The 19019-nt window shown below is 53.8% G+C and overlaps 1 protein-coding gene across 4 annotated transcripts in view; it reads right to left on the bottom strand.

The window, feature by feature from the left end:
• Positions 1-19019, bottom strand: part of PCM1 (pericentriolar material 1) — a 56904-nt gene that overhangs the window by 9427 nt on the left and 28458 nt on the right. For 2 of the 4 annotated variants that reach the window (XM_069104965.1, XM_069104964.1), the window contains exons 17-23: positions 18310-18481; positions 16399-16757; positions 13975-14139; positions 8938-8994; positions 7546-7718; positions 7110-7241; positions 451-571 (exon numbers count right to left, since the gene is read on the bottom strand). In XM_069104965.1, the coding sequence (XP_068961066.1) occupies positions 451-571; positions 7110-7241; positions 7546-7718; positions 8938-8994; positions 13975-14139; positions 16399-16757; positions 18310-18481 (1179 nt within the window). The remainder of the gene's footprint in view (positions 1-450; positions 572-7109; positions 7242-7545; positions 7719-8937; positions 8995-13974; positions 14140-16398; positions 16758-18309; positions 18482-19019) is intronic. The other 2 variants (XM_069104966.1, XM_069104967.1) reach the window with 2 other exon arrangements.

The following is a 19019-nucleotide window of genomic DNA, read 5'->3' on the forward strand; positions in this document are numbered from 1 at the left end:
CTGGTGGGCCCCTCTCAGTTCCCCTCCTCAGTCAGCTGGTACAGACTGGCTTCCCTTGATGGAATGGAAGGCTGTATGCCAAGCCTCTGGCCCTGCTACTGGTGGTGCTTAATAAATGCTCAGTGTCTGATCAGGGTCTGGCCCATCCTCTGTTCTTTCCAAAGAACTCTGAACCCCCCGAAGGAGGCAGGCTGGCTCTGGACCTGAGACTAGACACACACAAATTTTCCCAGACTCTCACAGCACTCACTTCTGGGGAGGAGGTCGGAGCTCCAGGCCCTGCCCCCAGGGAGCATGTCTCTCCCTAAGGGCTGAGGCCTTCCCCTCCCATGGACGCAGAGCTGAGGATGGGCCTGGCAGCAGACATCTTGGGCTGAGCCCATCCGATGGCTCTGCCGCCCCCCGGGGTGGCAGACAGAAGGAGGGGCTGGACAAGCTGGGCCAACTCACCGAGATCATCAGTGGCAAAGGGCTCAAAATTAGAAGATGTGGACAAGGTACTGGTGTTATCAGCATCGTTCGGCTCGTGGACGTTACAGATTTCTCTCTCAAAGTTCTTCTCAAACGTTTCCTAAGACACAAAACAGAGCAAAGGCACTGTGCTGATCCGGAGGAGCCCCAGTCAGTCAGCGCTGAGCAGGCATCCCAGAAGCTCGGCATCCACAAGCTCAGGGGGAGCCTTTCAGCTCGCTGGTCTCCACTCTCCCCTGCTGGACTGCGAGGCCACTGGGACACACGGAACTCTAGAAGCCCATTCCTACCGATGGACCGGCTCACTCACGGACTCGGGACAGAAGGACCATTTCCTACAAAAACGATTTCTGGACTACAAGGACATGTTTGCTTCGCCCCCTCTTTTCTGACCCACTGCCTCGGGAAGGCCTCGGCAGAAAACACGCTGCAGGAGTCATCAAGCATCCACCGTGTGTCAGGCACAGCACTGAGCACGGGGTACAGAGAGAGGCGGAAGCAGGGTCCCTGCTGTCCATAAGCTCCCAGGCTAATGGGGAAGGCAGGACAACCTGGAGAGGGAATGGGGCCTGGGCAGAGCTCCTATGAAAGGTGAGGAGCGCCACCTCAAGGAGGCCAGGAGGTAGAAATGAGAAAGGAGAGCGGAGGGTCTGTCTGCAGCATCCCGATTCAGGACAGCGACAGTGGAGGCCGGCCTGGAGCAGAGACCTGGGGCCGCCGGCAGGCTGGGCAGCAGAGTGGAGCTGAGGACAGCCAGGCTGTAAGCTGGAGACTGGAAGGATGCTGATGCCCCCCACAAAAACAGGGAAGTCAGGGAGGGGAGAGGGCCAAGGCAACAGTTCAGTCAAGAAACTGCTGCCTGTAAGATGTCTGAGAAGTCAGCTGGAAATGAGAATGGTGGTCAGGCGAAAGGTAAGGGCACCACGTGAGGTGGGGTAGAGGGTCAAGGAGAAGAGATCGGAGGGAGCACTGAAGATGTTGCTCACATACAGGGGAAAGTCTCAGAAAGCGGAAAACAAAAGACACCAGTAAGACCCGTGGTTGAAGAAGACATCGTGGGTGATCGGGGAGCCAGCAGTCTGGGATGGATGGCGAGGCTGGCAGCCGGCCCGCAGAGGAAGCAGAAGCAACAAGGAGAAAAAGGCTGAGATCATGGTTGGAGGGTCTGTGAAGGAAGAAGGGGGGAGCAGGCTGGGCCTGAAGAGCGCTCTCTATGTGACCCTCCTCTGACAAGGAACACAAGTCAGAGCGAGAAGAGGCCCGGTGACATGACGGGGCCCGAGCTGGCCAAGGCCAAGCAGAGTGAAGCCGGGAGAGTGGTGATGGCCGAGCTTGGCTTCTTCCTTGTCTCACCAATCCAGCCGCTGAAACACACTGTTCTCATCCCACCAAGGGAAGTCTTCACACACTTGGGGTAGACACTCCCCAGTTCATGACCTGGGTTAGCTCGAGCCAAGGCATTTCCCCGGGTGGGCGCTATGCACACTACGGTGTCTTGGAGCGAGATGGAGCAAGAAGATAGAATGCTGGGCCCAGAGTCGGCAAGATCTGAGTTTAAAACCAGCCTCAGATACTTCCTAGCTCTGTGGCCCTGGACAAGTCACTTAACTCCATCTGCCTCAGTTTCCTCACACCTAAATGAGCTGGATAAGAAAATGGCAAACCAGTGCAGTATCTCTGCCAAGAAAACCCCAGATGGGGTCAGGAACAGCTAAAGAATAATGAGACAAGTGGGCTAAGTCACTCCTCAGCATTCTGAGCACCTGCCCCCAGCTGTGCTGACAGCTGCTGGTCCCATGGAGGCAGCGGACGCTGCAGTAAGGGTGAGGGACACACACAGTGACAGGGGACAGCTGACGTGCTCCTCGCACACAGGCCATCCCCGGACACTCGGCAGCTCATCTGCTTCTCCCTTGCAGGGGGGCCCAAAATCACATGGCCCAACTTGGAGAATATCTGGGTCTTTCTGCTGGAGAGCTCATCACCTTCTCTGATGTGTCGCCCAGCACTCTCTCTTCCTTTCCTTGGTCTCTGGGGTCCACTGGTCCGTCAGGGCCTTGTCCAGAGACGCGTGCAAACAGACAGACAGGCTTGGAGTGGCATCCGAGGCTCGACTCTAGGCATTCCGTTTTTCCTCGATGGATGGTTATGGTGAGTTTTAAAAAGGCACTGCAGATCTTTCCCACGGGTTCCATTATGGTCTGGAGGATAAGCCACGGCCTGAACCTCTCCACTGGGCTTCAGGGCCACCTCATCGATGGCCACTGGTCCTGCACTAGGAGATCCAGCCAGACGGGCCTTTGCTGCTCTCCTCCACAAGCTGTGATACTCTCTCCTCTCAGTGCTTTCACACCAGCACCCCCCGGAAAGGCCTGGAATGCATCCACTTCTCACCTCTGAGGGCTGGCTCCTCCCTGAGGATGCAGATCAATCACCACGTTCTGCAATTACTCCCTGCTCCTCCCCTCCCTAGCCATCCCATACTAAGCTGTGACGGTGCTGACATCTCCTTGCCCTCTCCTGCCTTGCCTGGCCCAGCACATAGGCACTTATGTGCTTCCTCACTGGCTGATGGGTCTCCTGAGAAGGCTCTAGAATGTCCTCAGTCTCAGTGGCCTCCACAGGTGGGAATGTCTGGGGGCCCTCACCACCCACCACCCACCATCAACCGGCAGGCCTGCTTCCATGTGGATCGCCTATGAGTGCATTCGGTGACTTGACTCGGTGCTGACGATCACTGAGGACTGTCTTTACCAAAGGTCTTCGGATGGTTTTAACAAAGGCCCATGAGGCGCTGCTGCAGCTCCAGAGCTCTGGGGACACGGCCTCTGGGCCTCCACCCCTGTCTGCTGCCAGTGCAGGGCCCGAGGGAAGGCCGGCCAACAGACCTTGACTCACTACAAGCATTGGGGACCTCTGGCCGCCCAGTTTTTAACACTCTCACACAATGTAGAGGCTGGCTGTGGTCAGACTCATGCAGGCAGATCGTTGGGGATTCTTGTTAGTGCCTTTTTGTGTAATAAAAGTAGGGTTTTCTTCGCTCCTTCTGGAATCTTCCTCCTCCCTGCGAAACAGGGTTCTCTATCCTAGGAGTCCTGGCAGTGGACGGAGAACATGGATGGCAGAAACATGCCATCCTGACTGCCACCGGCCTCTAACTGGAGCTCACTATTTTCTTCGATTGTGCATTTAAAAAATAAACAAAAGCCAAGTCCTGACCCAGAGGAGGGCCCAAAGGGTCCGGGCCAAGAATCCTGGATGAATTGATCTCAGGGCTCCCATCTGTGAGAACTCGGTGGGTTTGGATACTCTTTCCGGCCACTCTCAAAACTCACCCCCTCGTTTCCAAATGCCTTCCTCTCTCCACTGAGTCGTTCCTTGTACCGCCAGCTTAGCTAAACTAACCAACCCACCAATGGAGTCAATCACGTGTAAGACCAGCCAAGGGGTTTCTTTCTAAGTAACATTCTCCACTGCAGCCAAGTTCCCCACCCAGCCTTGCATGAGAAGAGGCCCATTGTCTCACCTTCTCCTCTGGGGCTGAGGGTGCACTTCGGCTGGCCCCACACTGCTGGAAGGGTCCAGTAAGTCCAATCCTCTCACTCTCCACAAAAGCCACCTGAGGCACAGAGAGGACAAATGACCTGCCCAGGGTCCCACAGATGGTAACGAATATCTGAGGTGGGATTTGAACTCTGGCCAGCTGTTGTCTCAGCTTCGATCGACCTTCCCATGCTTCCCGGTCCTGTTCCTGGTAATATCCCACTCCCCACAGAGCATCTGCTTCACTCCCAGCTGCTCTTCCGGTCTGAGGTCTTAGGGTGCAGATGCGGGGTTCTGCTGTCACCAGTGATGAGAACACACCATTCAGAGGACCAGCACCCAGGCAGGCCCCTGCCCATACATGGCTGCGCTGCCGGGGCTGGGAACACTTTGGCTCACTCAGATCTTGGGCTGCACCTTCCGCGAGCCTGCTTTTATTTCCCCCACGCTGTGCTGCTTTCTGGGGTGACGTTACTGTGCCTGTCATCCGCCGTGCTCCTCTCCAAAATGGTTCACAAGCAAGATCCTGCTCTGCTGGGGAGATGGGTGCTGGTCAGGGGCTCCTCCCTGCTGGCTTCATGTCTGCCTGACGCTGACAGGATGTGGCATCGTGATGAAAACTGTGGTCTTGTCATCAGTGGGCTGTCTGGGCCGGTTCTGAACTGGATCTTTTCTGTTTTTCCCCTTTGCTGGCATCAAGTCTCAAACCTCACAAATTCCTCAACCTCTTCATCTTCTGCCACAGGTACTGTCACAGAATCTGCAATGGTCTTGAGACGCGATTTTTGCATGGCTTAAAAAATGAAAGACCTTCGTTCGACCTTGCCAAGACAGTACACTTTAACTCTTCCTCCTTTCACAGCCAACTCCCAAGGGGGAAACAGTTATTTACAGTTGTTGCCCTAACTTTCTCATCTCCCACTCCCTCTTCAACTCTTGGAAGCAAGCTGGCACCCAAGCATGGGCTGAGGCCGCCCCCTCCGCACGATCAGTCTTCTCTTATTTGCTGACCACCCTCTCCTCCTGGCTCTCCAGATGCCCACCTTCCTCCCCACCCTTCCCCGGGCCCATCTGTCTCCTGAACGTCACTCTCACAAACCCAGCTGCCTCCTGGCTATCTCTGAGCGGCTATCCATTGGCACCAGCGCATCATCCCACTCCCCTTCTCTGCTTCCTCCCTATTTCTGTCCTTCTGGTCACCTGCACTTGCAATCTCAGAGCTGCTCTCTCCACACCTACCATACCCACTTACCTGGCCAGTCTGACAGCCCCTCTCCCGCCATTCCCCAAGCTCCGCTCACACTCACCACAATTGTTTCCTCTTCACTGGTCTCTGCCGTTCATGCCTTATCACCATGTTGCATGGTGAGCATCATGAACAAATGAGAGCACACAAACTTGTTGACAAGAGTGAGTACTGGGTGTGCACTTGAGTAAGCATTTATTACAAGGCTATGTGCAGAGTGCTGTGTTAAGCCCCTGGGCCACCTGCCCACACAGGGGATACAAAGGTGGGAACTCCTGACCTTGGAAGCTCCCCCAGCGACACTGCCACCTGCGGATGACGTTCCTAACTCTTAGCAATGCCTCTGGGCTTGGCTCTGTAGAGAGGCCAGGAGACAGGGATGTGACCAAGAAGCCCTCTAAGGAACAGCCTGGCCCAAGGAGGGAGGCAGAGCTGGTGTGGCATTTCAGGAGGCGTTCCTGGCCCACTAAGGAATCTCTGGACTGATCCAAGAATCTGGGCCAAGCTTTGAGTTGCAGGAATCAGAACCAGGAAGCAAGGAGTCTCAGGGCGGTGACAAGGAGAAGCAGACACGGACGTGGCTCCCTGACGCCGTGAGTTATGTGGTCAGACTCTGTAGGCTGGGCATGGGCTTCTTTGGATCCTTTCCCTGGGTTGTATGGAGGAAGCTACTTAAGACGGGTTTCTAAGTCCGAAGGAAAGGAGACGTCTCTAGGGGCTCAGGTGAATGGTCGCGATGCTGAGCTTTGGCTGAATTTGTTAGGTGAAATGAAGGGGAGGTGGGGGAAGAAGACAATCCCTAGTGTTTTCCCTTGGTGGGGTGGGGAGGGGTAGGTTTCCTGGAAGACATGGCACCTGGACTCCAAAGGACAGGCTAAGAATTTAACGGGGACAAGAAAAAGCAGGAAGCGAAGTGTGGGACACAAGATGTAACAGTGTTCTGGGGCAGCAGAAATGAAGGGGCACAGAGAACAGAGGGGTATAAAGATGAAAGCACAGCTGGTTTTAGCGCAGTGGACAAGAGAGCCAATAGATCTGCATACGAGCAGACTGAGTGCTGGGGAGAAGCCTGCACAGGCAGGGCAGAGACAAAGGCAAGGAGAGTGGAAAGGGGGAGCTGAAGGTTTTGTATGTACTGTGCCAATGACAACATTCGATCGAAGCTTTCAGCTGAAATCCCCCAGGCCGCCAGGCCTTGGCACCTCCTCCTCTTGGGCAGCCCTTCTGTAGGAGCCTCTCCCTGTGTGCCCATAGATGCACGTGTGGCCTCCCCAGGCAAGGCCTTTCTGTCCGTAGAGGCTGCGGTGCCCTATTGTGCTGGCTTGTAATCCACCTTGGACACTACCACTGGAGAAAAGTCTGTGTGTGACTGGCTTTCTGGGGTCCCCCCGATGCTTCTGCTTCACCTGGCCTGATGCCACGCTCAGGTGGTGCGAGGGCAAGATCGCTGCTCCGGCTGGCCGCTAGACTCCGTGGCTGGCCGGCCAGGTGACCACCCTGCTCACCTCTTTATCTGTGACACGAGGGGTCTGCACTAGTGCTCTCTGGAGCTCTGAAGGGCCAGTCCACACAGGTTCACGTCTGGGGACGCCACTGGCTCACATCTATTCCACTAACTCCACCCCGAAGTAATTTCAGGTCTTAACTGTGGACGAGTCCCTTTCTGACAAGCAAATGACTGAAAATCAACAAGGACCTCCAACTTGAGGCTAAAAGGGGAAATGTACTTTCACAGTTATCACATAACAACATACATTTGAGTGTGTTCACAAAAAAAGTAAAATCGGTAGGTGCCAATTTGCTATAGAATGAAAACACACCTCCAACTTATTAAACATTAATAGCTTACATCATCGGTAGTAGCAAGGCTTTCACTGGGAGTAAGTTCTGAGTTCGAGGCTATCCAAGTAGCAGAATTCACTGATTTGGCATTTTCACCTCCTTTTTCATTATTCTCAGAAATATGCCTGCTGACTATGTCCTACACAAAGAAATAAGTCAGTTAATTTCTTATATAATTAAAAATCTATTATTAATAAGCAATAATTTTAGTACCAATAAATAATGTTTCAGTATGTCATATTTAAATGTACTAGCCCTTTTGAAGTGGAGACCATTAAGGCAACATGAAAAGAAGTTACATTAAGGGCCACGATGTTCAGCTACAGGGTGCTATCCAAAATCTGCACCACACAAGGCACACAGAAACAGTCTGGCCACAGTCCCACAGGAGGCCTCAGGGCAGACACAGAGACCCGCCCGGCGGGGTCCAGGCCCCTCTTTACCTGCAGCGCATATAGTGCCCTCTGTCTCAGATAGTCTGTGTTAAGTAGCTGGAGTTCATGGAAAAGCTCAATGAGAAAGTGAGGACGGGATTCATTGTGAGAAATCAGAGTTGCGACTTCAGAATAAATAGTGTCTCTCAAAGCTTCAAACATAGAAAAGTCACTTCCAGTTTCTGGAAGACAAAAGATCAGAGAATCAGGATGGAGGAACTGTCAGGCGCTTCCTGCTAGTGACTGGTGGCAGCACTGGCTCCCCGGCCCTTCCGCGGCGCACGGACTGTGGGACAAAGAGAGCACTGAAGGCCAAACCAGGGTCCAGTGTCTCTTCTTCGGCAACCTCACACAAACTCGCTTCTCCACACATTTCCGTGTATTCTCTAACAAAGCGAATGGAAACTTTGCTCAGGACCCCAGTGAGATGAATGCTGCCTCATACCAATACACTGGTTTTCTGCAGGTCTGCCCAAAGAGACTGTCCCAACAGAAAACTTTTCTTTTTGTGGTGGTGATGGAGCTCCCTACACACCAGTTCTTCCTGGAGAGGCAACAAGGCCATGGCCAGAGGCACAGAATTATGGCGCTAGACTCGCCCAAGGTCCCACAGGGGTTGTATATTGTGCGTCCTTCACTCCTACACACACACACACACACACACACACACACCCCACACAAAATAAACGGTCTGTATCTTCCTACCCATTCAGGGCATCTTTACCTTTTTGTCTCATTAAATAACTGCTTTATACACCAATGTGCATGTCCAGTCGGGGTGGGGCAGGGGTGTGGGATGCCTGTGGCTTAGGGCCTGTGTGGCTCCTCTGCTCAGACGTGGAACTCACTCTGGGTGAGGGAGGCAGCCCCCTCGCAGGGCTGCAGACACTCTTTCCTTCCTGGCTTCCACAGGCTCTGCTGACTCTGCCTCCCCCCCTCTTAAATGTTAACAAGCTTCCTGTTTCCTCCCCACTGGTGACTGCTGAGAACTCCCTGATGTACTACAAGGCAGGGAGTCTCTGGTTTAAATAAGAGAACGCCATGGCAGGGCTCTCTGAAAGCCTGCATCACTTGGGACTCCATGTGATCTGCTTTGCTGTTGACTTCTATGGCAGAGATCACTAATGAAGAACTCGGCAAGCCTACAATTTGGGGACTTCCGAGGAGAACTCTACATTCCAATTTCTGGAAAATGGTGCTTTTGATATTTCCCAAGTACAAGCTAAATCTCTGAAAAAGCCAGACACCAGCTGCTCAGTGCCAAGCACACACGCACACCTGTGAGCGTGCCCACAGGCCCTCCCACACAGGCACACGCGTGTATACAGACTGAGAGTAACTGAAAGGAGAAAGTGGTCATATTCTTGAAATGCTGTCAGGGAGGAGAAGTGGGTGCATTACCTGGTGCTTCATGGCATGCATTTCTGTTAGACTGCTGAAGTATTCTCCTAGCATGTGCTGTAGGGAGAGGGGGAAGGGACAGATACAACACAAGGTTTATCTGTGAATCACCGGAATTAACAAAACAAAACTCTCTTTAAAGTTGTTTTTGAGGAGCAGCTACGTGGCCCTCAAGACAGGAGGACCTGAATTCAAATCCCACCCCAGACATTTGACACTAGCTGTGTGACCTTGGGCAAGTCACTTAGCCCCAAATGCCTTGTCTCCTCCCGCCAAAGAAAAAAAAGTTGCTTTTGAGACCAAAGGAAAACCTTTTTATAGAGTTTTACTCATTTAAAACTCTGTCACCGTATAAAGGCAATTGTCAGAAGATCCATGGTAGGAAAGAAAGGGTGACCGACCGGAAATGAGCCCCAGAAGTGTGACTACCTTCTGTGTTCAGGGTGGGGCACGAGGCATCCTCCTTCCTGGGCCAAAGGAAGAGGGAACCTGCCCTCTGTCTGCCTGAAGCGCTCTGCTTCGGTTGGCCTCAGAGGCAAGACTGGCCCCAATTGCCCCTGGAGGCCCGGGCCATTCAGGGACCGCCATGGAATCTGGGAGCTGCTAAGTGCTCTGAGGGGCCCAGCCGTGGAGGACAGTTACCCGTCTGCCGAAGCCTTCTCAGGAGAGGGAAGCCACCCCTGTTTCAGACAGTGCTAACGGGCTGGAAGTGCCCCCTACTCCTGGACTTCTAACAAACCACTCCCTAGAGTCTCGGTTCTAGTCCACGGGGTCAAGCAGAACCATCTACTCCCACTCACGCTGGACCACCCTTCCCAACCTTGAGGACAGCTTCCATGTACCCACAATTCTCCTCTTCTCCCTGCTAAGCACCCCAATGTAGCCACACCCCATGGGGTGTGATCTTGAGGCTCTGCACCAGTGTCCCTCGTACGTGGCCCCAGCACCGCACACGGTCCTCGATGGAGGAGGGCAGGAGGTCCACTCCCCTTCAGCCGGGGCCTCCGGGCCTCACACACGGCAGCGTGGGCCTGCACCGGCTTCCCTGATGGACACAGCCCCTGGGGATGCCTGGGGAGCTCGCAGGTGTTTTTCCAGATGAGAGTGAAGGCCTAGTCACCTCGTCCCCATCTCACACTTCAGGTCAGTTTTCTGCTTCTTATGTACTATGCGGGCCATGCTCACAACTTCAGAGCCCTTGAGGGAGCTATCATGATAAATCAGTTCTAATTGAGGAACATGCCCTCTAGTGGCAGTGGGAAGGCCCACAGGTGCTCCCCATCACACATTTGCGGACTTATTAATGAACTGACCAGTTGCGCTGACTTTGTTTTTAATGCTCTCTAAAAGCCACTACTTGTCATATGGGAGGGGTCTCTGAGAGGGGGAAGGGAAGGCATCAGTGGAGTACTATGGTGATGTAAGAAAAAATATCAATTAGAAACTTACTTAAAACAATTCAATGGAGGGATGCAGGTTACAGGAAATAGATAAGGAGTTTGGGAAGGCCCAGAAGGAGCTGTCCTAGTGAGGGAGCCCCCTTCAGGTGGACGCCCCCCCCCCCCATTCTGGACTTGATTCTTACCAACAAGGAGGGGCTGGCTGCTGGCAACCTTGGGAGGAAAGTGACCGCTCTAGGCCAGCACTGGAAAGCAAGGCTGAGACAATTCAGGGAAAAGACGGGAGCATCTTGCCTCTGACCCATGCTGGCTGTGTGACCCTCAGCGAGTCACACACACCACACTGGGGGCCTGAAGCAACTCTCCATGGCCGTAAGGTACAGAGAAGGGCTAAGCTCTTCTGGTAAAGAGACTGGGGAGCTCCTCAGCAGAGGATGGGACAAAAGCAGCCTGAGACAAGGAACTGAAAAAAGAGCTGCCCGGAGGAGCCCTAGGTGCTCTAGGACCAGCCGGCGAAGCGTCGGGATCACGTGTTGATCAAAGGCACCGCGGTGCAGGAGGAGCCGGCCTAGATGCTTCTGCCAAGAGGCTTATGTGAGATGATGTGGAAAATGCTGGCCATGGAAGGAAGCGTGGAGAGAAGGCGAGGGTGTGGACGCTGGCAGAGAAGAGAGAGGCCCCAGAGAATCAGGGAGAGCCGACCCAAACAGATGAGTGCCATCAGCCAAGTGGCAGGGCACAAAGACCCCCCGACAGGCAGCGCCGCTTCTCCACACACTGACACGACCCAGAGAACACTCTGCAGTTACTCTGCCACGACATCCGCTGTCCATCCACGGGCCATGCCAGCGGCAACAGTGAGGACACATGACGCTCTGCTTCACCCATTTGCCCCTGCCCACCCACATCGAGCGCTATCCCACACGACCGAAGGTCCTCCGCAGAATGAAACAAATCCATCTGGAGGAACAGAAACATCTAGAATCTTGTGGAGAAAAAGAGAAGGGAAAGAAAGGGCAGGAAGCAAAGGGAGACCTCCTACTACCAGACCTGACACCAAGCGACATCCATCTAAATAAGAACAGACAGAAACCAGCCTGGCAGAACAAAGCTTTGGGCCAGTCACCTGCCCATCCACAAGCATTGCCAACACTTACTCTGTGCCAGCCGCCAACCGCCCACAAGGAGCTGACATTCTGCGGGGGAGGCTGGGGAAGTGGCTTCAATCTGACACACTGGCTCAAAGCATCAAAGTCAGAAACACAAGATGCTGAAGGAACGGCTAGAAAGCGATTCACACAAAGAAGACTGGGGGTCCAAGGGGAGCCCATGGTGTGCCACGCCAGCCAGCCCCTGAATCTGATTTTAGGCTGATGGCACAAGGAGTGTCCTTGCCTGGGGAGGTGAGCAGTCGTGGGCTCTCCTGGGAGCCACATTTTACAAAGGCCACAGGCAGGTTGGAGGGTATCCAGGAGACAACCAGCTGAGACAATAGGGAATGGCTAGCCTGGAAAAAGGAGCCTCAGGCAGGAGATATGAGAGCTGCCTTCAAGGATCAGAAATGCCATCACCTGAAAGGATGATGTCCCAGGGGCAGAACCAAGAGGCCGAATGAAGCTTGTGCTAAGAAGCCTAGAGCCTGAGCTATCCTGCATGGGGTGCACTCCAAGTAAAGACCTGTCCAGTAGGACGTGTGCTCAGGTGCAGGCTGAGCTGACCGGCCTCTGAGGTCCCTTCCAACTCTGATTGTGTTTCTTCTTTTCATCTCCTCCAACCACAACTACTACAAACAGCTAGCATTTCTAAAGCGCTCCACAAAGAGGATCTCAGCTGATCCTCCTAACAGCCAAGGCAGGGACAGCCTATCATGCTTCCCACTTCACAGCTGGGGAAATGAAGGCTGAGAAAGGCGAAGTAGCTTGCCCAGGGTCACAGAGCCCACTAAGTGTCAGGTCTCCCTGCCTCCACACCCTGGATGCTGCTCATCTCTGAGAGTGAGCCCTGCACAGCCTACTGGAAAGTTGGGCGTGGAGCCTTGGGAAGATCTGCAGACACGTCACAGGAGAGGTGGAAGAGAGACAGAGAGCCGAGGGCGGGGCGGACGCAGCTGAGACGGGCAGTCCAGGCTGATGGAAGAGAGCCGGATAGGGGGGTGGCTAAAAGCAAAGGTGGCAGTTCAGCCAAGGAAGAGGTGACATCATGAGGCTGAGAGGCATCCCTGGGTCAGCAGGTCAGGATCCAGAGAGATCATAAAGTCACAGTCTCACTTACAGTTCAGAAAGGAACTTTGGTTAAGTGAGAGAAGGCCTAGGGGCAGGCAGCCCGGAGGGTGGAGGGCCCCAGGCCATGTCCCAAGAGGATAAGGTGAAGGAGCCTGGAGAAGAGAGGGTCTGGGGACTGCCATGTGCAACAGGCTTGTTCTGTGGCAAAGGTCAATTTCCCGACAATCAGACCCATCCAACAGTGGCAGCTTCTGGCTGCCCAAGAAGGGGTCCCAGAGGGTGCTGGATGGGGATCACACTCTCTCCTATGGGTGCTCTGCCCAAAGGAGCGGCCATTGGATGGCTGCTCGCTATCTTGAGGCTTACAGGCTAGATTTCTTTTTTAAGGACCAGGCCTTAAACCCCAATCATGGGGGTTCTAAATGACGTCCCAGGCCAAACCTCACTTGGTCATCATTTGGGTTCAGATGACTAAGTGAGTGTAAACAGGGACTGTTTCTGTCTTGGCCAGAAACCTCAGGGCCTTCCCCTCCCAGACTGATTCGTGTTTGTTTTAACTAGGTGAAAGAGGCTGTGCTTTGCCTGATTTCTTACCCAGCTTTCGTCACCGAGTTGTTGTCTCAATCAAACTGAGACCTGGGAAAGACCTCAACTTAGAAAGGCCAGGGCCTCCTGCTGCATCTGGGGCCATCTTCAGTTGCCCTTATCTATGTCTGGCTTCAGGGGAGACAGTGAGGCTGGTGACTGCACAGCCCTGCCTGTTCACTGGTGAGTCACGCCATCCATTCCCAACAAACAGTGGACGAGAACTCACTGGACAAGGCACAGCGGGGAATCCTTTTTTGGACGGGGCAGCTGCTGCATGTGCAGCCAGAGGTTTGTAACTCATAGCCTGGAGTCACCACTTATGCGTGTGACCTAAGACAGGTTACTTCACCCTGCGGGCCTTGGTTTGCTCATCTGCAAAATGGAGGGTCTGAAGCAGGTGATGAAAGGTCTCTGGTGCTGCGATGACCACGCAACCACAAAGCAGCAGCAGCCGCAGCCACCCCTGGCAGCCCCTTGAGACCTGGCCTCAGCACCTTCGTGGGATGCGCTGCAGGCCCCAGAGGGAAGGCTGAGATCTGGCCCAGAACTTCTGGGGAGGCTCTAAGGAACAGCTAGTACAAAGAATGCAGAGATGATTTCAGCTGGCTGAGCACATGCCCCGTTTCAACACAGTCTACGGAAGCTCTCCTGCAGGCCAGCTAAGCCAGACTTTCTGGCTCTTTCTTTCCTGGATCCCAGGGACAAAGTTAGAAGAAAGTACAGGATGCTTTTGCGAACCAGGGCAAGCACACACAAACGCAGCTGGGACCTCACGGGGACCAGCCCTGCCAGCCTGGCACAGCCGGCGCTTCTTCCCACCCCCTTACCTGAGGACATCTCTGTTGATCGACTATATTTTATAATTTTTTCCAGCTGCTCATGATTCTTTCTGCTGAACACTTTTGCTGGAACAGGCTCCTCGGTCTGGGCTGCATGCCTGTTCCTACTCTCGCAAGGCTCACACGCACTAGACACACTGGCACTTTCATACCCTTAAGTGAAAAAAGGGACAAGCGTTGTCATCAGGGTGCCTGGCTCGCTGAAATCCTAAGTCACGTCTACAGTCATTCTGAGTCAACGCCATCTTGGCAGAGGAGAACGGGGGCCCAGTCATCAGGCAGGTGGGGGGGGGCAATCAGCACCATCCCCTGGGGAGCCGGCTCCCATCTTCCACTGTTTGCCTGGTAAGAGATTACAGGTGGGGGCTGTGGACGGAAAAGGGATGGCCCGAGGAGCCTTGGAAAGGGCCGCAGAAGGAGGCGGAGACCAGACTCACTCTGCTTATCTGGGGGGGCAGCCAGCACGCGCTCCTGACTCAGGGTCAGTGCTGACTTTGTCAGTAACACCATGGATACCAAATGAATGAAAGCAGTCTCCTGATCGCAGTGAGAGAAAGCCAGCCAGAACAAGCACTGCGTTAGCGCTCCTCTCAGGGCTGGAGGGCTGCTGTCCTGGCTCTCAGGGTCACAACCCACCCCTGCCCCCCACCGCACATGCACGGGTCTCAGCGCCTTCAGATCCTTTCCCTTTCCCACAGATGCCAAAACAAGCTTCCCAAGGCATATAGGTGGCCATGTCACCCCTCTACTCCAAAGCCTCACTTCCCTTCTGCCTATGGACTCCAAGGCCTTTGGCTGGCACTGCAGGCCCTCTCCAACGTGCATGGATGCCCCAGCGAATCCAGGTGGAACTGCAGGTTCTTCACCACACCGGGAGCAGGGCCATCTCTTCCCCTGGGCTGAATTCCTGGGAACTGTCGCCCTTCCCTCAAGGCCCACCTTCTGTGCAATGATGGCCCCAGGATGCCCTTTCTGACCTGGAGGGGCCCCTCTTACATTCTGCCTAATTTGTCTACATGCTGGAAAGCCTGCTTTCGATTACATCATCTCTTTTTAAGCAGGCACTGTATCGTTTATCGTCTTGGCATTGCTGGCATCGAGCAGTCTCTTAACCATGACAGGTACTTAATATATATGGATACAGTTAAAGCTAATTAGATTCTTCTCATTCGTTTAGCATTCTGTATATGCAAAGAACTGCTTTATCCACTAGGGAATATGCAAGACAAATTTATCATTAATGCCATAATCAATAACTGTTGCTTGTTTGTAAACGAAATCATTTACAGAAGACATCCTGTCTGCTCACAAGGGAATAAGACCCAAATGCACATGGCATTGCCACGGAGTGTTACATGCTAAGTGCATCAGGGGAGCCATGAGGGGAATTGGGGAAGGCGTATGGGCTGGGCACCAGGGTACCTCTGGCGCACTGGGTAAAAGAAGAAGGCTGAGCCAAAGCCCTGCAGAGACTCTGGGGTCAGGAAGTCCCCAAGGATAAAGTCTGCCAGCCTCCCCAGCTTCCTGCAGTGATAATCATTAGGGATCCCCAGGCTGTCACTGGCAGAAAAGCAAGAGACTGTGGGCAGTAGCAAGTCAAGCAGCGGAAGTTAATAAGGAGAGTGAAGCTTGGGGGCAGTTAAGAAAGGAGAGTGACGGGTGATGGGCGCAGAGGCTGGAGGTTAGGTGCTAACAGTCTGGATGTGAGAACGACCATGGCATTTCACGCTACCCTTCCTTCTGAGACACACATCTAGGAGGGAGGTAGGCCCAAGCACGAGGCTCATGGAGGAACGGGAATGGGTGGTCAGTTCTGTAAATGCTTCTGGTCCAGAGGCAGCCACTGAGAAGGCTGGCAGAGTGACTGCAAGGGAGTGGCGTGCATCTTAAAGGGCTTAGCTCAGAGGGATGGGACAGCAGAAGATGCGTCGATGGGGCTAGAGCGTCCTAGGGACAAGGAGGAGGGTTAAAGATAAGGGCAGACGTTTCGCAGAAGGCAGAATGGTTATGTGGCCTGACCTTAAGACGGTGAGCCTGGATAAATGGGGACTGGGACGGCAGCCCCCTGTGGGGCAGCAGATTGCTTCTGCGTGTCCGGTTACAAGACTGGCAGAGCTGATCTGTTACAGACTTCACCAAAGAAAGTGGACTGCAATATTAAGTGGTTTTAAACATAACCTTCCTAAATTTGACCTGCTGAATTTTCAAAAGAAGTTAATGATGACCAGTACTTCAGCATTAGCAAGAACAAGGCCCAGGCCTGGGTTCTAAGCTCCCTCTGGACACTCCTTGGCCCTGCAGCGCCCGCACCCCGTGGGCGCTCCTGCAATGGCCACAACGCAGGGGCTGGGCTGGCCACTGCTCCCGCTGTCTATGGCTGGTGAGCACAGGGTCCCAGTCCCCAGCACTTACCGGTGCTCTTCGCTCTTGCTTTCAGCTGGGCACAAGTCTTCTTCTTGACCTTTGACTTGGGGGTCTTGTCTTTGGAGGCCAGGCTGGCCTGTGCAGACGCCTTTCGAGTTTTGAATGTTTTGGTTACTGTGGTTGGGTCGATGGGGTCAGGCATGCTGCTGAAGCTCTCCAAGGACTCCTCATCAAACTGGCGCCTTCTCCGGCCTGCGTCGAGCTGACCGGAGCGACTGTTCTGGGCGGTTTTCTGCAAGGACACTGCAAATCCAGTCTTGATGAATGGCTTCTCCAGGCCACCTTCCTGTTCAAATAGCCATGCCGGTCGGCTGTTCTCCACCTCCTCTTCAGGCTGCTTTTGATTTCTTACCAGGAAAACAAAAGAATTTTTACCTTGATAGATTTTCCCCCTCTTTCCACTCCCAGAGGCAAGTCCTCATATTTCACACCAAGAGCTGGACCTGGGGGTACAGAATCACCTGGGGGCTCGTCACAAGGACAGTTCCACAGAATTCTGCACTAGAACCTGGGGGAATGCTGTCCACATGGTGCTGCAAACTGGGGTTGCCTCGGTCCCCAAAGCACAAGGCCGTTCTCTGGCATGAGAATGCAGCAGAGAGCAGATACGAGTACAGATACTCCCAGAAGAAATGGGCTTGGAGGTGGAGAAGGAGCAGAAGGACAGAGGACAAGCCAGTTCAAACAGAACCAAAGCCTGTCAGGACTCATACGCTGCCCTGCTTGTCCACAGCCACCCCCACCTGGATGGTTATCCTAGGCCTATGCTGAGCCCCGAAGGTACACATCCACAGTGTGGGGGAGACTTCAGAGTAGCCCGTTAGCATGTGCAGCCCCAGATGCTGCCCATGGATGCCGGATCAAACCAGACATTCAGGTCTACCCCAAGAAGAGTCTCATGCATTCCGGGCACAGCTCCAGAGGCAGGGGCAGCTGGAAGGAGATCCCAGTGTCTGTCTACCCAACAAAAGGCCAAAGCCTGAGAACACCCCCCAACCTGAGCTGGCTGATTCAAGGTCAAGGCTGAGGAAAAGGGGGACCTGCCAGAGAATAAGCTGAAGGAAAAGAGAGCCAGGCTTACTTCTCTGTGCAGGTGCATGAAAGACAGGCCTGTATGGAAGGTTCATTGTTGTAGTCCAGAACAAAACCGCTTGGGTTCATCTGCTGTTTGTTCTCTGGCTCTGTCCAACAGGAAGTCTCATTCCTCCGGCCTGGTACACACCCTGCCCTTTTTGCTCTGTCACCCTAAAGCCCCCAAACCTGGATCCCAAAACATCTAGGCTAGAACGTCAGGTGGAACTGCCTTGTCTGGGGACTCAGGAACAGGAAACCAAGCAGAACTGTTCAAAGAGTGTTCTAGGGCACTTGTCCCTGCCCTACAATACCCATTTTTCAGGGGCTCTGAGGCCAGCACTGTCCAGCTGTCCTGAAGCATGGACCCAGGAACATCCCCACAAACCAAGTCTTGGGAGGAGTCTCTTCAAAAACTCAGTGTGGACGCCCTCCTCCTGCTGTGATGCCCGCACAGGATGGACCCCTTTCACTCTGCAGGCCAGGCCCCTGGGGGTGTGTGGGAGCACAGTAAGGGGGGTGGCACACTGATGGGCCAAGGCCAGCGGCGTCCTGGGGGATCCTAGGCCAGGAGGCCAGTTAGAACCAAGTGTTCTGAGGGTCCCCTTCAACCAGCTTATCAAAGGCCCCAGGGCAGTCCTTGTGGCTGGAGGGTTGAGTGGCTGCAAGTTGCCCGAGCCACTCAAGGCCATAGCTCCCCTTCTCTGCTATCCTGCACAATTATGCTTTAAAAGTCTAGACTGATGTGCGTGCGCGCACGCACACACACACACACACACACACACACACACACACACACACACAGATAGGCTTTCTGAATTAAAATACCTTGGCTTTTCAGCTCCAATAGAAGAATTGCTTTCGAAGGGTTTTGGAAATGCCACAAACTCAGTTTTTCCTGGAACATTTTGATCTGCTGGTTGCTGCTGACCACTGGGTGTAGGGATATTCTGTGCAAAATCTCCAAAATTAGATGTGAATAAAGGATTGAAATTCATACCTGTCAGAGGAAAGTCACAGGTGTGACAAGATATTAGGAAGCTTTTACCCTGAATACTAATGAATGCAAATTTTAAAAAGCAAGGTCATCCCATGACTGTAACAAACAAAAATTTTAAAAGCCTCCATTCACTTGGAAGCTGACTAAATTTTTACACTCAAGTCCCTGTCATGAAACCTTCTCTGCAGCCCAGGACCTTGCCAGTGTGCGCTGTGGTCATCCTTGCCCACATGGTCCCAGGAAGGGAGGAGACCCTCCCTTACCGCCCCCCCATCTGCCTCCTGGGCTGCCGTGCGTGAGAAGAGGAAGCCTCTCCGTGTGGTGCTGGCTGTGTCTGTGTGAGGGGCAAGGCTGATCTCTTCTCAGGGGTCACAGACCTCGTGGAGGTCTGCAGCCTTCGGAGGGGCCTGACCCTCCACCAGCAGGAGTCCAGAGGGACCTTCTTCTCAGGGTGGACATGGGAGGCACGATGGGGTCACTGAACGACGGCAGAGCCTGCCCAGCTCCATACTGTGGATGGAGCAGGTGCTCAAATCCA

This window comes from Petaurus breviceps, unplaced genomic scaffold (assembly GCF_028583685.1).
Source record: "Petaurus breviceps papuanus isolate PSGF00001 unplaced genomic scaffold, PetGlider_PUasm1.0 689, whole genome shotgun sequence".
Lineage (NCBI taxonomy): Eukaryota > Metazoa > Chordata > Mammalia > Diprotodontia > Petauridae > Petaurus > Petaurus breviceps.